The sequence below is a fragment of the Manis pentadactyla genome, chromosome 1 (genome assembly GCF_030020395.1).
Source record: "Manis pentadactyla isolate mManPen7 chromosome 1, mManPen7.hap1, whole genome shotgun sequence".
NCBI classification, from domain to species: domain Eukaryota; kingdom Metazoa; phylum Chordata; class Mammalia; order Pholidota; family Manidae; genus Manis; species Manis pentadactyla.
The window spans coordinates 70,374,045-70,395,090 of NC_080019.1; the positions used below are offsets into that span (position 1 = coordinate 70,374,045).

Sequence of the window (21,046 nt, forward strand, 5' to 3'; positions counted from 1 at the left end):
CATATCTCCCCAGGCAAAGGAAACAAAAGCAAAAATGAACAAGTGTAACTATATCAAACTAAAAAGCTTCTGTACAGCAAAGGACAACATCAGCAGAACAAAAAGACATCCTACTGTATGGGAGAATATACTCATAAATGACATATCCGATAAACAGTTGACATCCAAAATATATAAAGAGCTCACACACCTCAACAAACAAAAAGCAAATAAGCCAATTAAAAAATGGGCAGACGATCTAAACAGCCACTTCTCCAAAGAAATTTAGATGGCCAACAGGCATATGAAAAGATGCTCCACATGGCTAATCATCAAAGAAATGCAAATTAAAACCACAATGAGATATCTATCACCTCACACCAGTAAGGATCACCACTATCCAAAAGACAAACAACAACAAATGGTGGCAAGGATGTGGAGAAAGGGGAACCCTCCTACACTGCTGGTGGGAATGTAAATTAGTTCAACCACTGTGGAAAGCAGTATGGAGGTTCCTCAAGGAACTCAAAATAGAAATACCATTTGACCCAGGAATTCCACTCCTAGAAATTTACCCTAAGAATGCAGAAATCCAGTTTGAAAAAGACATATGTACCCCTATGCTTATCGCAGCACTATATACAACAGCCAAGAAATGGAAGCAACCTAAGTGTCCATCAGTAGACGAATGGATAAAGATGTGGTACATATACACAATGGAATATTATTCAGCCATAAGCAGAAAACAAATTCTACCACTTGTAACAACATGGATGGAGCCAGAGGGGATGTCATTGAAATAAGCCAGGTGGAGAAAGACAAGTACCAAATGATTTCACTCATTTGTGGTAACAAAGAAAAAACTGAAGGAACAAAACAGCAGCAGACTCATAGAACCCAAGAATGGACTAAGAGTTACCAAAGGGAAAGGGACTAGGATGATGGGTGGGAAGGGAGGGAGAAGGGGGAAAAGGGGGCATTATGATTAGTACACACAATGTACCACTGAGGGACACGGGGAAGGCAGTATAGCACAGAGAAGACAAGTAGTGACTCTATACCATCTTACTACACCGATGGACAGTGACTGTAATGGGCTATGTGGTGGGGACTTGATAATAGGGGGAGTCTAGTAACCATAATGTTGTTCAAGTAATTGTACATTAACGATACCAAAAGAAAAAAAAGAATGTTTACAGCAGCATTACTTGTGTAACAGCCAAAAGGTGGAAAAAACCCAAATGTCCATCAAGACACAAATGGGTAAACAGTAAAGTGGTATACCGAGAAAATGGATTATTATTCAACCATAAAAAGGAATGTGGTACTGGTATGTGCCACAGCACAGATGAACTCTGAAACAGTAAAAAGCCAGATACAAAGGACACATGTATGATTTCATATGCACACAATGTCCAGAGCAGGCAAATCCAAAGAAATAGAAAGTAGATAAGAGGTTGTCACGGGTTGGTGGATGACCAATAACAGGTATAAGTTTCTTTCAGGGTAATAAAAATGTTCTGAAATTAGAGATTAGTGATTGTTGCACAATTGTAATAGACACCCCCTCACCCCCAGCCCCCAAAAACACCACTTAATTGTAACCTTTCAAAGGGTGAATGTTACAGTGTATCTCAATAAAACTTTTTTAATTGCTTTCTGAGCTATTTTTAAAGTCACACAAGAAATGTCAGTTTCATTCAATGCAGTCATGTTTCTCCACCAAATCTGGCTCCAAATGACATGAACCACATTTACCACCTCCCATTTAAACCCCAACATTCCAAAAATAAAAATTTTCTAACATAGAGAGTATTTAAAAGTTTCACTAATTCTGAATGGCAACTCCAAATAAATTCGAAAAATGTTGTAGTTCACAGACACTTTGCTGAGTACATACAGTCTTTCAAGGTAACAAGACTATAGTTGCTGGTACAATTTAAATACCTCAGTTCGGAATTGTTTAAAAGAGAATTCATTACTTTACATTTACATCTTAAATAGTCAACTTTTTACTTGCGATGTTATGAGTATAGCAACAAGTGTATGTTCACTGCTCAAAGAACACAAAAGGAGTATCATCTACAAGTCTCACCTAATTTAATATCTCTCATTTAAGATGAAGCATCAAAACTCAACGTCTACTCTTAAAATTACTTTACTTATCCCTGATTAACTACTCTAAGTATCATTGGCAGCATCATCTCTGAACATAAATGGTCACTAATTTAAGTATGACTTACTGGTTTTTTGGTTTCTATCACAAGAAGAGATGGTGGTCTTTCATTGGATGACTGATTTGGAGGATTTTTTTGATCCGCAAATCTTGAAGATGGCTTATAGATTTTACCTCTTTTTTCATCTGTTTCGTGTTCTTCTGAAATTTAAAATACTCAATTTTAAAACTAATTTTACATTACTTGGGTTTTCTTTACTCATTATTTTTACTTAAAAACAAACAAAAATTAGTAAAATGGTTTTGGTACTAAGATTTATCACTACTGACAAAATATGGGGTTAAATTCAAAGTATTAATGCCCTTCTTTCAAAAACATGAATTTAATCATTTATAGAACTATGCAATATATTAAAATTTTTGCAAAATGCTCTGCTGTCTTAAAAACTTGAATTAAATATTTTTCAAACTTATCTGCCTCCAATTTTTCATTAATTCACATGGCCATTTATTTTGCTAATTGATATCACCACTAGAGGGTGCTGATAGAAAGAAAACATGAAATTCAACAGTAACCAAATTTCTTTGATAATTATCTGCAGTCACTTAACCAAGACTTGTTCAAGGACTATAATATTCACACTTACCCTTAGCTGCATTAACAACACCTCCACGCACAAATGTTTTCACTTTATTACCATCACTTCCTTCAAAAGCAGCAAGAAATTCCTCATAAATCTCAGCAGCTGCCTTTTCATCCTCCTAAATACACATGAAAATGTTAATATCACTTAATATAAAAGTTGTTGTACATAGGGTGAAACTCACCAAGGAATAATATAAATGAAACATCTCCCTTCACTGAGGAAAACAGGTTAAGTAGCTTGAATAGGTAGTAATATGTAATCCTAACTAGGAACTCTGCTCTACTGGCAATTTGTGGAAACAGAAAAGGACCCACTAAGTAAATTTGTTTAGGGTCAAAAATGCAAGGGTCAAGCTGTATGACAACTGTATAAAAAATACATTAGTCTATTTTATGATATTTCCAGGGCATAATGATTTAATTCAGTGGATATAAAGATTTCCCTTAGTGAAACCTTCATAAGAGTGTATATAATACCTTAATAAAAAATTAGAAAAAATAAAAAAGATTTCCCTTACAAATCACCAAAGACATCAGTATTAGATGTTGAAGGAGCATTGTCTCCAGACAGATGGCTTTACAGGAAAAAAGCTCAGAAGAACCTTGATAATTTCAATTATAATGATTCTAAATGTCTCCAAAACACTTACGGATAGAAATGCCAATGGAACAGAAAAAAATCCATTTATATGTGAAAATTTAGTGTTCAATAAAAGGAGCATCTCAAACACTGAACAGATGGACTTTTCAATGAGTGATATTGAGATAACTTGGTAGCTATTTGGAAAAAAAGATAAAAATGAACCAATTCTTTACATCATATACCAGGAAAAATTATAAATGATTCATTTAATTAAAAAAAAATTGAAACTATGTAAGGATTAGAGAAAACATGAGGAGTTTCTTTTATAAGCTGTAAGTGGGAAAAACTTGACTGAAAAACCAGAAATCAAAAACTGATAAATCTGATTACATAACAATAAATAGTTTCTGCATGGGAAAAAACACCAGAAGCATTCTAAAGACAATTGGAGAACTGGGAGAAAACACTGCACCTTGTGTCACAAAGTATTAACATACTTAATATATAAAGTTTCTAAAAATAAGAGATAACCTACTAATTTATACAAAGGTTGGTTTCAATATGAGCAGACAGCTCACAGAAACAAACACAAGAAAAGCTGTTCAATCTTGTAAGTAAGAGAAATGCAAATTTACACTGAGATACCATTTTCCCCTAGCAGACTGGCGAAATTTGGGCAACATTCTCTGTTGGCAAGGCTATTGGGAAAACAAATTTTCACACATTGCTGAGAGGGATGCAAAATGGCTCTGCCCTTAAGAGAGAGCAATTTGTATCTGGCAGAGCTTCATTTACGCATTTACCATTCAACCCAGTAATCTCACTTATAGGACTATACCTCAAAGGTACACTAAAAAAACTATATGCAAAATACTATCCATAACAGAATTATTTGTAATGGGCAAAAGACCAAATCACAAATGCCCTCAATAGGATTTTAGTAAATAAATTATTGTGTATCTATGCAGGACTGAAAAAAAAATTTTTGAAGAAAAACAAGGTGTGTATTAGCAGTAATCTCTGAGATATAACCTTAAGTGAAAAAAGGCAAGGTAGAGAGAAAGTGTACTATGTAGCATGTTATTGTTTATCTACCGTAACGGAATGGGTACAATATATATTTGCACATATCTACATATACAAAAGAACAGACCAGAAAATAACCAAAGTTGCTACACAGAAGAGACAAAATGGTGGAAGGGACAGAGATAAAAACTGAACTCCTCTGAAGATACCTGTGTTATAGACTTGATTGTGGGGGTGAGAACTGAGAATACCCTGGAGGTCAAAACCTTGGAAAAACATTTCTCTTCTACCCATACACTTAACTGCCCTCTTAGACACATTAATTTTCAAAGATTACTCAAAATACATTTTTAACATTACCTTTTTCTTTAATTCTTCTTGCTCTTTCTTACTTAAAGTTCGCTTAGCTGTACTCATTTTTCCAATACTGAATGCTTTAAGTTTGTTTTCTAGAAAAGGCTATGAAAAGAAAGAAAAGCACACCTTAACATACATATTCTTATGCTGTCTACAACTCAACTGATACACTCAACTAGTAAACAAGTCTTCACAACAGATGATATATTTTTTTAATTTCACTGTAAAGAAAAGCTGAGGCTACATTAAGCATCGGGTGGCTTACCCTGGGCTTGATTCTGAAATACTCCTTAAAGAATGTCACCATTTGCTAGCTCAAGGACAATAACATAACAAAAGCCTTTTTTTTTTTTTTTTTACAAAGGGTGAAAATAAAGAGATGTGAAGGCTTAAAACTCTTTCAACCTACTTGTTGGCAGCAAGAATAAAAGCCCTTGAAGAGAGAAAGTACAGACGGTTCTGAGCAAAAGCAGTTATAGAAAACATTCAAACCAGAAGAAGAAAACATCCATTTCCACGGTTCAATAGCAGGGATTTAAATAGCATCTAGATCTCCCATTCCAGGTACCACAAATCTCATCACTTTCTATTTACCTCTTTCTTCATAAACAATGCTGATGTCTATGAAAATAATAATCTTATTTTCTTTGCTGGGAATACAGTATTTTAGGTTTCAGCAGAAGTAAAATACAAAAGTCAATTTTATATATGAGAAAATAGTATTTTAAAGAAGTTTTCATTTATGTATCTTAGAAGCAATTTCTGGGTGAAATACGGCTTGAATAAATCATCTGTAGACCTGTAGTTGTTGCATTTGAATATTAGATTTTGATTCATAAACTTAAAAGACTAATGTTTATTAAATACATCCTCAAATATTACTCTGCAATTGAAATCTGAAGGTTTCTCTCTTGCCTACCAAAATAAGAAGTTAACCAATTACAAAATCAGACTTTATCAACCCCCTGGTTATTTGCCCTTGAGAGATGCAGGATGGAAAAGTAATATTGATGTGAACTCTTTTAAAGTTACATTAAATTTCCTTTGAAAAAGTAAAGCAGTTTATAACCCAGAAGTCAACACTGGATTTCAGGAATGCAGTCCAAGTAAATTTTTTTTTCCCAAAATAGAAAGAAAATTGTATTTTGTATCACTCAGCATCTTTGGTTTAAACTTCAAAAATTTAAGTAAATGGTAAAATTACATATAAGTTCAATGAAAAACATAATTTCATAAAACTTTTCTGCTCAAATTTTATTTATACCCTAAGAGGTAAACTTAGACACATGAGAGAAATGATTAAGAAACTTATGAAATGCTAACTCAAAAAAATACAATCACCCATTAAAAAGTTTATAGAATTTTTTGCCAAAAATAGAAAAATTAGAACTGAAAACAGTATTTTTGTGTTCCTATAAAATGGATCTCAGCAAAGTAAAAATGTACTTATGCTTGAAAATATTAAACATAAAAAATAGTATTATCAACGTTAATACTGGCTGGTGATAACTGTTACATTTTCCAAATTTAATCAAAAGAAAACATTATTTGAGATAAAAGACTAAAAGACATAAGAACACTTTGCAGACACATGCAGTAAAGCAGTTCCTTCGCTGGGTTCTCACACTGCCCTGGGCACTGCACTAACCAGAATGAACAGCACCTGCTCGTTTGCCTCCGAGGTCAAGACTGAGTGCTGAGAGCAAGAACTGTATTTTACTCATCTGTGTATTTCCAGTGACTAGCATTTGGTACTCAGTTCAGTAAAAACTTGGCGTAAGTGAGGAATGATAAATCTGACCATTAACTATTTTACATTCAAAACACTGCTTGTTTTTGTAAAATTAAAAATTTGTGCTGAAGTATATCTTACATATGAGCTAAAAAACATTTTCTTGATGCATTTGAGTTTATCATTAACCTAAATATAATTTTTTAAATGTTATTTTCAACTAGTACAAGATGAAACAAATACAAAACCAAGATATTCAACCACCAAATTCAATGAAGGACAGACTAAAATCATTAACTACCCTTACTTATCTTTATCAGTACTTACTCTTGAGAGATTCTGATGAGGAGAATCACAAAGGCTTTCCCGGGCACTCTCATTCCTATAATTATGTTTTCTTGGGCTCTTAGGTCGTGTCCGACTTGGTATATCACTATCTGAGGGTCCAGATGCATCCATCTTCAGGAGAAGTAAAACAAGTTTTTAAAAATCACATATGTAGTACTGAATAACCCAAATGTGCAAATACTGACAAATTCCACTATACACTATCAAAACTCTCATCCCTTAATATCATCACTGATTTCATCAGAAAAGTCCTTAAGTACAGAGAAACATTACAAAAATTCTAACTTGCACTTGAATTCAGCTCAATTTTTATGTGGGTAAACAAATAGTTGTTTTCCTTGATGTAACAAGTTCATTTCCTTCATTTTCAAGAAAATATCTGCCAAACACCCAAGTCTGATTAAACATATTTGTCTGCAGTTGTTCCAAGTAAAAATGATTTTCCATGAAAAAAAGACCAGTTTCATTTCTCAATTTAAATAATCCCACAAGTCCTTTTCCTTAAGACAAACATTACACTTAGGTAAGCACTAAGTGATTTATATTTCCCATTTCATTCCGTAGAATAATAAAAAGACCTATCCACAGGACAAGATTTAATACAAATAATTTTTACTGCTTCATCAGGAACATTCCTAAGGGAAAATAGCATATTTTCATTGTGTCTAATAGGGAGGAATACAAGGACCAGAGCACTTTGGTCTTGATTCATGCTAAGGTGCTAACAGTTTACCTATCAATTGTTTCTGCACCATTAGTACAAATGTCAACACAGTGAAAAAGGCAAATGATGTCCTGGTATTATTACAAAGTAGTTCTGAACTCACAGATCCCTGAAAGATTCTAGAAATCCTCAAGGGTCTGAGGATCACACTTTGAGCACTGCTATAATAACATATGTAAAGCAATACCATTCACAATGTCAAAAAGCTTTAAACAGAAGATATATGCCCATCAAAGAGAAACAGCTCAATAAATAAATGAACCTCCCCCCTATGGAACATTATGATGCCATTAAAAAGACTAGACTAGAGCTGTGTCTGTTGATTTGCAGGGATTTCCAATGGGTGTAGTGTGCAGTGAGAAACCAGTCAATGCACAATCTATGTATGTACATAACTTTATAAGCACAATAAAAAAATAAGGACTATACATACTAGGTTTCTAACATGGTCTGAGGGAACCAATTTATACAAAGAGAAAAAAAAAAGGGGGGGGAAGGCACCTGGCAAAAAAGATGAAAGAAAATAAGTACATACAATATAATACAATATAATTATATTATTTTATCAAGCAAAATCCTAAGTCTAGGGATATATACAAAGATAAATTAAATTTTAAGGAAAAAAGACAAAGACTGCCTTTTTACTCACATGTGCATCTGATGATCCAGATGAATGAACATCTGATGATCTGGTCTGCAAGTATTAAAAATAAAACTCAATATAAAAGATCAGAAAATTTACTACTCTAACAAGTGTTTCTCCTGTTACATAGGCTTAATCTTTCCAAACTTGTAGCAGTTTCTTTTTAGCTAATAAAACCAAACACAGGCAATCTCTGACTTACAAAAACGTGATCCAAAACAAATGTGCAAATCAATTCTCACAAAGTCAGAATGCATAGTCTCTAAATATGACACAAATAACAGTGGGATATATCTGAGGCATAGTTATCTTTTTATACTGTAGACTGGAAACCTAACCACTATTTTTATAAGACTTCTTGTGAAATGATACATTGTTTACTACCACAACACTGACACAGCAGCAATCTCTTGCTACACAGCAAAGAAAACTTCCCCTCCTTTCTCCTAACCTAACCCAGTCATATAGGAAGCAGATTCTAACAGCAAGAAAATCTATATAAAGCCTTGATGTCTACTAAAAGGTACAAACTCTACTGCAGAAATAGTTCAAGAAAATCCTATTATCAACTCCCCAGTTGGCCACCATTTGCCACTTGTTTTAAGAAGGCTGCTTCTACTTCAGCATGCTAACTGCTGTGACTGTTGCACAAAGAAGAGTTCAGTCTTCAAATAATGGTACATTTCAACAATGTCAACTTACACAGACAACAATATATTTGGTTTTCCACTATGCATCTAAAGACAAGTCAATTTGCAAGGCTATTAATTAAATAATATGTGATATCTTTCTGAAATATCTAGTTGGAGCCCCCAAATTTAACTGTCACTGGGTCGTTTTCACTTTTCAAGGTATTATGAGATTTTCCTTATTTTTACTTATATTTAAGTGTTAAAAGTGAAATTAAGAATCCTGAGATCAAATATCTCACCAACTCTTGTTCCCAGTTCTAGATTTCAAATAAAATGCAGAAGATGCTATATTTTTAAGAGAAAATTGAAGAATTAAATGATACAGAAAAGAAATATAGTTAAGATTGATTCACATGGGTCCACAAGGTATTCTTTACTCATCTTATCTAAACATAAGGCTAAAAGACTAGCTGATCTGATTTTTAAACGGAATCAATTTATTCCTCTCAACTCCACTATACTGGGCACTAGGCAAAATTACCCCAGGACAAACAAGCACTGAGATATCTCTTACCTCCATTCTTTCTATCCATCTTTTTCTGTCCCCAACTTTTACTGTGTCCCTCCTCAATCACTTTCTTGTCCCAGCTAACCTTTCTTAAAAGATAAGGTGGTTTGCAAGAAATTTTTTAGTCCTTAAATTTAACTCTGAAACAGACTTTGAAACATAATTTGAAATATGACCATTTGCAAACAGAAATTAGAAAGTCCAAAGAGAATAAATAAATCTTCTTAGAAAATAAAGCTAAGTTCAGTCAAGAGGCTGAATGGACTGGGAAAAAAACTCAAATGCCTTCCAATATACCACTATTAATCAGCTAGGTTAACAAACCTAATATCCTAATCATAATTGCAACAAAAATATATAATAAGACATCTAGAAACTAAAGAAATGTACACAACCTGTGTGAAGAAAAACACAAATTTTATAGATGTATTTAGTTAGTCATGTTGCCTTTTGAAAAGACTCATCATGTTCTTGGATAGGAAAAATCATTTTTTAAGACAATGTCAACTATACTCAAATTTATTTACATGCTTAATGCAGTTTCATTCAACAGGTAAAAATCCCAAAGAGAAATCTTTGCAAGTGGGGAAAGGAGACTGCCAAAAAATCTAAAGTTCACCAAGAAGAATAAGCATACAAGAGCAGCTAAGCAAGTGCTAGCCTATCGTTTTTTAATCTTCGATGCCACCACATCCCAATCATCATCTCCAGGAATTAAAAATAACAGCATGGCTAGGAAGATGTATCAGCTGACTTCAATTAACCTAAGATGGGAAACGAGACAGTTTACATTGATACACAGCTATGAGGCTATACAGTCTTCAGAATGGAACTTTATTAGGCTTAAGAACAGTTAGAAAAATGCAAATAGTAAATAAAATTTCAGAATAACCAACTTCTAACGCTAGTGGTACAAGTAAATAGTGACTATAACACTACTTCAGAAGCTGAGCCTCTACTGCTTCTTAATCTGGAACTTAACCATACTACCTGACTTGGGTTTGGGCATTTTGCTTTTCAACTGAAGAACAAACTAATGATGCCAAAAGATCTTCTGAAGTCTACACCATAATCCCTCATCCAAATGAGAAGACCCAAAAGAAAAAAATGAAAGGGCAGAATATGGAAGGTTTGAGGCAATAAAGCTGCAGAAACAGAAAAATTTATCTCAAGGTAGAAAAAAGCAGATAGTACAGATGTGTGGAAGGACAGTAAGGAAATGCAAAAGGAAAAAGGATCATTCTGATGGCTGCTGAGATACAGGTAAAGCCAACACTATACCGTATGGCCCTTGGTGGCTGAGACTAAAAACTTTTTTTTCCTGGCTGTCCCTACTTTATTTCAAAGACCCCACACCTGACTCTTCAAATTCCCACAGGAAGCCTAACACTTTTGTTATGACTCCCAATTCTTTATATTCAACCTTGGTCCCTTCTCCTGGTTTCCAATGTTCTCAAACTACCCCCAGGACATCGTCACCTGAATGTCTGCAAGCGCCTCAAATCTAATATATCTAACAATTCCTCCCAAACTAGCTTCTTCTCTTGACCTTATTTCTGACCCTAGATCCTAACTCAATCACTCATAATCTGTAGGTAGTGAACCGTTAAGAGCACAGGTTCTGGTAGCAGATTTCCTGGTTTTAGCACTTCGCAGGCTTTTAACCTTGGGCCTAGTTCCTTCATCTGTAGTTTCCTAAAGGACTTCCCTGCCTCAAATTTTCATGGCTCTCTAATTTTATTCTATAGCATTCATTTACTACACAATTTAGCCCAAACTTATCTTTCCATCTCAGCTCCTTTTACTCCCTATGCAAGCATCCAATGCACTAGCTAAACCAGGACATTTATCAATCCACTTCCAGCAATTCATTTTTCTTTAATTCACCCACCTCTTTTTTTTTGGTATCATTAATATACAATTACATGAGCAACATTGTGGTTACTAGATTCCCCCATTATCAAGTGCCCACCACATACCCCATTACAGTCACTGTCCATCAGTGTAACAAGATGCTATAGAATCACTACTTGTCTTCGCTGTGCTATACTGCACCTATCTCTTTTTTATATCCCTTTCACTACCCTTCAAAACTGCTCATTGTTCGAAAGGATTCAAATCCTCTGTTCTTGAAGCCTCCCCTTCCCACGCTCCAATCAACTGTCATTTCTTTCTCTATAGAGATATTAGATATTTCTGATTAACTCTGCCTTTGTACTGTTACATGTTGACTCTCTTCTTCCACTAGATAGCATGCTCTCCAAAAGTGAGTATGGTCTTATTTTAATGTTTTCTTCTTCAAAGTCAAGCACAAGATCTGGCAAGTAACAGTCTCAATATACTTGTTGACTGAACCTACTGAAACAAGTACCTACCCAAAATAATAAGCACTCCACATTGTTAATATACCATGCTGTCTACTCACTAACAAGTAGCTGCTACCTAGCTTAACACCACTTTCCAAGAAAAGCCAAAGTTGACCTCTCAAAATAAAAATTTAAGATCACTGAGACATGTACTATGTATAATAAAATAACAAACCTGAAAATCTTTAAAAGTACATCCAAAAGACTACCTATAAAGAGTTTTAAATACATTTTTAATGTCCTGTAGTTAGTTTCTCTAAACTGGGGAAGGGCCTAATGAAATCTCTAACTCTTCAAGGAAGAGTTATCTAACAGTACCAAATAGCCTCAAGTGCTACTGGCAAATGCATCTTGCTTTTAAAAAATTTGTTTCAGCATATGTCTGGTCTGAAATAAAATGTTAAAAGCTATTTAATAATGGTGTAAGAGGCAAATTATTTGTAATACTGATGCTTTCAACTTTAGTGTCCTGTAGCAAGTTTTATTTTTATTTCAAAAATGGTGCTCTTAAGGGGGTAGAGAGGCAGGAGTCTTCAACACACATGCCAAATGAGCCCTCCTCTCATCTGCCAGTAAGGCAAACAGGTATCTTTCATAGGTTTACGTTCCAGGAGAAACAAAGCTTCCGGAATAAAAACCAAAAGAAAATAAAAACTGGATTTTTTTCAGAGATCAATTCACTCCAATATGGTAAGAATTTTTTAAAACCGTATCAACAGTCTATTCAAGCACCAGTGCTGCAAATACTCGTTTCCAAACAGCACCAATCAAAACTTAAGTTCTTAACTCCACTCTCCACCAAAACCAAAACCTTCCACCCAATAAAACTAACCGCCTTGTACTCTAAGGCTAAAACCACATCATAATAAATATTCAGTTTGAAATAAAACCGGCAAACCATGAAGAACCTAGTTTTCAAGGTCTGTTTCGTTTGGAGTTTTTTAATGTATTTAAATCTTGCATATCTTCAGGTACCACTAGAAAAGTGTATATAGGCAGTACATGCCTAAGGATCACAAGCCTTGACTGGATCCTCATTTACGTCATTTCTTACAAGTGAAATACTTACATTAATCAGCAATCAAAATACTTCCCAAACCAATTTAACACAATGGACGTCCAAGGAAGCCAGCACTATTTTCTATCTTGTTAATTTACCTCTCTAACCCAGTTTTTGACAACATGGCAAAAATAAGCACTGTCACAGAGTGAAATAATGGCACACAATTCCATTACATGAGCAGCATCACCACCAGGAGATGCAGAAGGAAAGAAAATACCACATTCTTTTCATATCCTCACTTTGCTGAACAAGCAAACAAAACAACTCTTAAAAATCAAAACAGTAACTTTTTATAAATTAACTTCTAAGGAAATATGTTTAGCAAACAATTACTGGATCTCCTCCCAAAATCAAAGCTACCACATGGCCCCAACATCCCTTTCTCAGAGCAATATTTTAGTCTGGTGATAAATAGGAATAAATGCACTGGAAAATTTAGTTCATTCCTAAAACGTTTACTTATTTCTACACTTGCCAGTCTTTAAAATGAAAATTACAGCAAGATTACAAAGAAAGTCACAGGACATGGGGTCTCTTCAATAGGGGACAACTACACATGAAGGTTAAGTCATTTGACTATACAATGTAATTTTTAAAGCTAGAAGACTATAGATGTTGATTAATTTAATTTGTTGCATATTAAAATACATCAGTTAATTCTGCCATTGTCCATAGCAGAAATCCTGTGTATTGTGTATTTTTAAATTTATTATTACTTAGGTATAATTGACATACAACAGTATATTACTTTCAGATTATAACAACATGATTCAATATTTGTATATTATGAAATGAGCACCAAAATGAATCTAGTTAACATCCATCACCATAGTTACAGAATTACAGAATTTTTTTCTTGTGATGAGAACTTTTAAGATCTCTTAGCAACTTTCAAATATGCAATGCAGTACTAGTTAACTATAATCACCATGCTGTACATTACAACCTCTTGTACATTTTCCTTAATATCTAGAAACATGACTAACAAGCATCCCTACTCCTATCAATAGGAATTTAACTACGAAAGAGGAAGAGAATGAGCATGAAAGAGAACAATCTGTCAACTCCATCTGTATTGTAGAATGTCACTCATCCGCTCTCCCCCAGAGGAAGGGAAATCAAACCACAAATATCAAAGACTAGATTCCAAATTCTGTAGTATTAGCTAAAATCTTATACTCCCTTCAATAAATTCTGGAGTTGCGTTAGAAATAAAAACAGCAATCTAGGCAATTATCATGACAGGTGATTACTTGGATTCTTAATCTCAGGATTAGAATTTATCCTGACATTTTTTAAAGTAAGATCTTTTTATTTCCTTGAAGAACAAAAAGTAGGAGGGAAAGGAACTTAGTTTGATTATGTCCTTAGTAACTCATTTAATCCTTACATCAACCCTTTGAAAAAGGGATTATATCCATATTTCAAACAAAAAAATTGATGCCTGAGAGTTTAAGCAATTCACCCTAACATCGCAAATATAATTAAATACCAAGTCAGGATCTGAATATAAATCTCTTTTATCAAAATCTGTAATCTTCCCACTAGATCATGCAGCCTCCATATTAGTGGAGAAAATCAGGTCAATATCACGAGTCCTGAGATACTCTGATTCCTTTTACAGACATCAGAAGGAAATCGCTTAACAGAATCAACGAATGGTAATCTAAAGCAAAATAAACTTTAAAGATTACTGGAAGATGTGCAGCACAGAGAAGGCACATAGAGGATCTATGGCATCTTACTACACTGATGGACAGTGACTGCATTGGGGTATGGGTGGGGACTTGAAAATACGGGTAAATGTAGTAACCACATTGTTTTTTCATGTGAAACCTTCATAAGAGTGTATATCAATCATACCTTTAAAAATATATATATATATATATATATATATATATATATATATATATATATATATTTCAAACAGAAAAGAAAAAGTTTACTGGAAGATTCAACAATTTACTTCTAGGGAACACCCAACTACACACTCACAAGCCATGAGAAGTGCTATCACAGAAGGAAGCCTGAGCATATACCTCAAAATGTTTTCAATGTATCCAAGGCCTCATATAGGAGATACTTAAAATATTACTTTGATAAGAAACAAAAATTGTGAAGCTTATGCATGAATTGTTTATGAATATAGCTAGCTTTAGTAAAAACTACTAATAGTAAACAGAGCTGTTTTTATTATAAGTCTACTGAGAAACTGGGCAGAAGGATGTATCCAACTATTCCCCTCCTCGCCAAGGGGAAATGTACAGGGGAGAGAAATTATCAAGGAGTGAAGCAGCAAACATGCTGTACATCCAGCTAAAATTGGCCCTGTACCATAGTTTCCATATAACTAAAGGATGTCTGGGAAAGCCATTCCTAAAAGCGAACTAAAATTGTGAGCACCACTCACCAAAAGGCATAAGATTAAGATTTATTGTAAGTTGAGAAAACCAGTATAAAATGGGTTGCTTCTCAGAACTGTAAACGCAAAGCTCGCCCCGTCTACCGTAAACTTCATTTCCTAATATCCGACTTACAATCTTATATATTCCTTAAGACACAACAGTCCCTAGAACCTTTAATTTTTACACTTCTTGCATCAGCAACAAAAACTTAACAATTACTTTGGGTAGTACCTATTATTTGTCATATCGTGTTCGAGATGAGAAATTCAAAGAAAAAACCTCACCCAAGATGGCAATGAAGAACTGATGCTAACCACAACCTACCTAGTGCTAAACCTACTTCTACAGTTCAGTGGTTTCACAATAGGTACACACGGCTCCCTATAATTCACTCCAAAGATATATACTAATCTTACGTGGCTTCCAAGTCTACGGAAGTTCTCTTTTCAGTGGCACACGCAACATGGAGATACAGGAGACACCGAGTCCTGGAAAATGAACCCTCAAAAGACGCGATTTTGCACTTCCTCTTAAGTGAGGTAAGACCACGTGTAGGGAGAGCGTAGCATTAACCTTGGATATGGAGCCCCGTAAAGCAGAGCCGCTCCCGCCTCTGCACTTCGCACCCTGTGTCCTCCACTACTGGTCCGCCTCTCACAACTTGCGGCCCTAAAGGTTATTTATTCCCTGGAGGGCACGAGGGAAACTATAGAAGGGCGGAAGCGCGTGAGATACAAAAACCACGGAAAGAGGCAGACACTGAAGTACGGGGAAACGATTCCCGCCTCTCCAAGGGGCTGTCCGGCGGCTTCAGAGCGCAACAAGCCAGGTGTACGAGGCGCGTTCTTTCGGCTTGGGACCTCAACCAAAATTCCCTGATTTCACTCCAGTGCCAAGCGCGAGCCAAACTACTCGCGCCACCACCCCAGGTCCCGCCAGTCTCGAGCCCAATCCAGACCGGGACTAAGGGAAGACTGCAGGCCTCTCAACCTGCGCACCACGGTGCGTCGGCGCCCCGGCCTACATCGCCACCGGAACGCGGACTCCCACCCAAACCTCCTCCTACTGGCCAGAAGCGTCTGCAGGTCCCAGACAACAGTAATAGACTCACTGACTTACGAAGTCCTGTAAGAAATTACCTTTGAACTGGTCTTCTGAGATCCGCCTGGCGTTTTGTCCGCCATCTTGAGCCTTGCCCCTCCTTCGAGGGCGGTTGCAGCACGAGCGAGTCGAGCGCCGAAAGAGCAGATCTCAGCCGAGCCCGCCAGGGAAGCTTGCAAGGCTGAGTTAGACGACTGCCGAGGGAGGGGCTTAAAGAGGAGGTGCTCCACAGGACTTCCGGCGTCAGTAATCTCCCCGGCCCCGCCTACCGCACTGGTTTTTGGGAGATGTCTCAGCTGCTGATCGTATCATTCAGCCAGATAATTTAGACTCTACTTGTCCTAACTTTCACGGCCAAAGGTTATTTCACTCTTTTCCCAGCCCTTGATAGGTGCGAGCCAGTTGTATTTCCTGGGCAAGGAAGGAAAGGCTCCTTAAAGAAGAAATTACTGGTCAGCAAGGGAGGAGATTTTACTGCAACTCAGAAAATAAGTCTGGAGCCGATTGTGTGTCCGGCGCTCCACGGGCAAAGATGGAGTTCGCGCCACCTTGGGGGTTCACACCCAAGTGCAAAAGGCAGACCTGGCAATCTGTTCAAGTTACCGAGAAAGAGAGTTTGAACCAACCGACTGCTTAGGGCGTCCACAATTGGGTACATGCAGAGAATATGAATGAGAGAAAATCATAAATTGACGGTATTCTGAATCTAGCATACATAGGAGCTGTGTGTCATTTAAGAATTATATTTTACAGTTTAGCATGTTTTCATTTTTAATCACATAAATGGAGGTGAGCACCATAAACTTTTCTGGACTTAGTATTTTTTTAAGTTCTTAATACGACCTGTATTCAAAGAAGGAAAGCCTGCTTGAGAAGGTCAAGCCAGAACCTGAGCCAGGCAAGGAAAATGGAAAGGACATTCCAGACAGACGGAGTAGCTGAAGCCTGGTAGTATTAACTACAGGGCGTTTTTCGTTGTACCGTCACCATAAGCAGCCAAGTTTTACTAGATCGGGTGTAGGGAGGGACATGGCTGCAAAGATAGATGGAAGCAAATTCACACAGGGTCCTGACATAGCCAGTGGACATAGTAGTTAGAATTCTTTCTGAAAAAGAAGAGTGGCCTTCAACAGGGTAAGTAGGGCTGTGATATAGTCAGATTTTCAAAGACTGCTCTGAGGACTGGGGGAGAGAGGAAGAAGAGTTCATGACCTTCTCTCCCTATTTCATTTATTCAAATTATTTTTGAGCCCTGATATATTTATAAAACTCTGCCCAAAGTGTTGAGAGGCTTCCAGAGACAAAAATACTTAATATGATTTAAAACAATGAGAAGTGGGGGAGAGAAACAAGGGAACAAGAAACTAACTATGCAGAATTAACTTGATGCTTAAAGGGTGGATCAATAGTTCTGAGAACTCTCAAAGAAGTAATTAACTCTGAGGGTAGGGGTGGGGTAAGGAGGCCGGGGAGGTTTCACAGAGGAGGAAGCATTTGAGCCTCCATTAAAAAAGAAGCTGAATCTTGTGTGTTTTGGATGGTGTTGGGGGAAGAGAGTGGGGAGGTTGGGTGGTGAAGGGGTGGTGGTGAAGGAAGAGAACAGGATCTGACACATGGCAGACCCTCAGGACAGGACGACAGTCATATGTGCCAGGTGCTGAGGAAACAGGCTAATGCTCCTGTTCGGAGTGAGGGGCTGGGGGTAGGAAAACAGACAATAAATAAGCAAATAATAAATAATCAGAAAGTAACAAGAGCTGTACATTGAAATCAAAATGGAATGATATTTTGCAACCTGCAGACCAAAGAGTTTATTTAAAATCTCAGATCCTGCCGCACTTTCTCAGTTCTGGGCTGCACACTTTTTCAGTTCTGGGCTGCTTCTCCCATTCTGGCCCTGGTCTCTAACTGAAGACTAATCAATTTCTACTTTTACTGAAAATGTCACTTCTTCCACAAAAACTTATAGACCCCTCACCCACCCCGTAACAAGCCTGATGGAAAGAGACTCTCCTTCTGTTTCCACAGGAACCTATACTTTCCCACTCAAGATGCTCATCACACTAGATCTTAATGGTCTGTTTACAATCTAGGATTAGAAAGTGAAACCATCAGCTGAGAGGACGAACGTGCGATTGGCTGTGCCCACTTATGTTCTGACAATGCTGTGGGTTGACTTTGTCACTAGAAAGGCAATATATGGTTTTCATTCAAATCCTAAAGTCCTACTTTTCATAAAAATAATTTGCACTAAATGTTTACCCCTAAAGAGTTAAAAATAAAGGAAAGTAGACTTCTTCCCTTTTTCCTTTATCATACAGCAAAGCCCCAAAGGAAGTCAGACACCTATGACCTGCCTGGCAAGAAGTAACAGATTGCCTTTTATTAAGGCCTAATTAAATACACTTCAAAAACTCACAATCAAACTGAAGGAACAAAACAGCAGCAGACTCACAGAACCCAAGAATGGACTAACAGTTACCAAAGGGAAAGGGACTAGGAAGGATGGGTGGGAAGGGAGGTATAAGGGGGAAAAAGGGGCATTATGAATAGTACACATAATGTAGGGGGCGGCATGGGGAAGGCAGTACAAAGCAGAGAAGACAAGTAGTGATTCTACAGCATCTTACTATGCTAATGGATAGTGACTGTAATGAGGTATGTGGGGGGGACTTGATAATAGGGGGAGTCTAGTAACTATAATGTTCAAGTAACTGTACATTAATGGTATAAAAAAAAAACAAGGAAATGAACAAGTCTGAGAAACAGACAGAAAAAAGACTGAGTAAAAGTGGACACAGCCAAGAGGACTTGTGAGATGTCATCAAATCGACCAACATAACCATTGTGAGAGTCCCAGAAGAGAGAGAGAAAAGGTAGAAAGAATATTTGAAGAAATAATGGCTGAAAACTTACCAGATTTGATGAAAGACATGAAAATAAACATCCCAAACACTCAATGCCTCCAAGTAGGATGAACTCATACTCACACCAAGACATACTATAATCAAATTGTACACAAAATTCAAGTTAGAATATTATGTACTTCTCATGGTAATCACAAAAAATAGCTGAAAAATATACATAAGAAAAATGAGAAAGGAATTTAAACATTCACAATTGAAAGACACAGAAAAAAGAGAATTCTTTTGCAAATAACAAGACAAAAGCAATTCATCACTTAACAAGGGTTGCTCAATTAAATAATCAACAGATTTCTCATTAGAAACTTTGAACACTCAAGGGTATTGTGATATGTTTAAGGTGCTAAAAGAAAAACCACCAATCAAGAAAACTATCTTCAGCAAAGCTGTCCTTCAAGACAGAAATTAAGACATTTTCTGGTAAAGAGAAGCTGAGGAACGTCATTACCACTATATCTCCCCTCCAAGAAATGCTGAAGGGAGGCCTGCAGGTTGAAAGGAAAACATACTAGATAGTAACTTAAAGTTGCAGGAAGAAATAAAAGCCTCATAAAATACTGATATAAAAGTCAGTATTACAATGATGTGTAACTCCACTTTTGTTTTCTATATAATTTAAGAAAAATCACTATGTTGTCTTCTTGAAACCAATATATATCAGCTATATTTCAATACAAAAATTTAAAAGGATAAAGTACTCTCAACACATTTAAAAAACATGTTAAATAAAGGAAGCTTGATTTAAAAAAAGTGATGTTTATGTCCATACTCATTAAATTGTATACACATTAAATATGTGCAATTCTTTGTATGTCAGTTACACTTCAATAAAGCTGTTAAAAAAAAACTCACAACCACGATTATGAGCAGAATTCTCTGTGATACCTGTAAGTCATGAAATCTTGGCTATTACTCAAACAGCAAATTAAGAAGGAAGATAAGATAGCATGAATATCATATAAGTGCAATTTTACAGAATCTGAAATTTTTAATTAGATTCACAATTACTATTGCCAAGGGACTACACATAAATATGAAGGAAATTATTATGATTTACTGCAATTAGTACTACTTTTTGACCATCATTACTGAAACCATGCCATTTTTCTCCTCTGATAGTTCCCTCTAGTAGTCCCACACCTGTCATCTGTTTAGTTTTGTTCTGTTTTTTCAATGGTGATCCTTTATTTTGTGATGATGCTGTGACAATTAAGTTTGAAGCTTTTTTGAAACAGCAGTCCTTGGTATTTCGGAGCATGTGTTAGAGTGATGTTCCATTAAACCTTTTGTAAATACTGCCCCAAATAGGCAAAATACAGTGTGGTTTTTCTTTTCTTTTTTGGTATCATAAAACTACAATTACATGAGGAACATTATGTTTACTAGACTCCCCCCATCACCAAGTCCCACCACATACTCCATTACAGTGACTGTCCATCAGTGTAGTAAGATGCTATAGAATCATTACTTGTCTTCTCTGTGTTGTACAGCCCTCCCCGGGCCCCTCCTACATTATGTGTGCAAATCATAATGCCCCTTTTCCCCTTATCCCTCCCTTCCCACCCATCCTCCCCAGTCCCTTTCCCTTTGGTAACTGTTAGTCCATTCTTGGGTTCTGGTGAGTCTGCTGCTGTTTTGTTCCTTCAGTTTTTTTCTTTGTTCTTATGCTCCACAGATGAGTGAAATCATTTGGTACTTGTCTTTTTCCGCCTGGTTTATTTCACTGAGCATAATACCCTCTAGCTCCATCCACGTTGTTGCAAATGGTAGGAT

The 21,046-nt window shown here is 36.3% G+C and overlaps 1 protein-coding gene across 2 annotated transcripts in view; it reads right to left on the reverse strand.

Annotated features, from left to right (window-relative positions):
* Positions 1–16,530, reverse strand: part of U2SURP (U2 snRNP associated SURP domain containing) — a 66,057-nt gene extending 49,527 nt beyond the window's left edge. For both annotated transcript variants that reach the window (XM_036877306.2, XM_036877305.2), the window contains exons 1-6: positions 16,388–16,530; positions 8,221–8,265; positions 6,827–6,958; positions 4,771–4,869; positions 2,803–2,917; positions 2,223–2,356 (exon numbers count right to left, since the gene is read on the reverse strand). In XM_036877306.2, coding sequence (XP_036733201.2) covers positions 2,223–2,356; positions 2,803–2,917; positions 4,771–4,869; positions 6,827–6,958; positions 8,221–8,265; positions 16,388–16,432 — 570 coding nt within the window. In that variant the 5' untranslated portion in view covers positions 16,433–16,530. The remainder of the gene's footprint in view (positions 1–2,222; positions 2,357–2,802; positions 2,918–4,770; positions 4,870–6,826; positions 6,959–8,220; positions 8,266–16,387) is intronic.
* Positions 16,531–21,046: the final 4,516 nt, after the last annotated feature.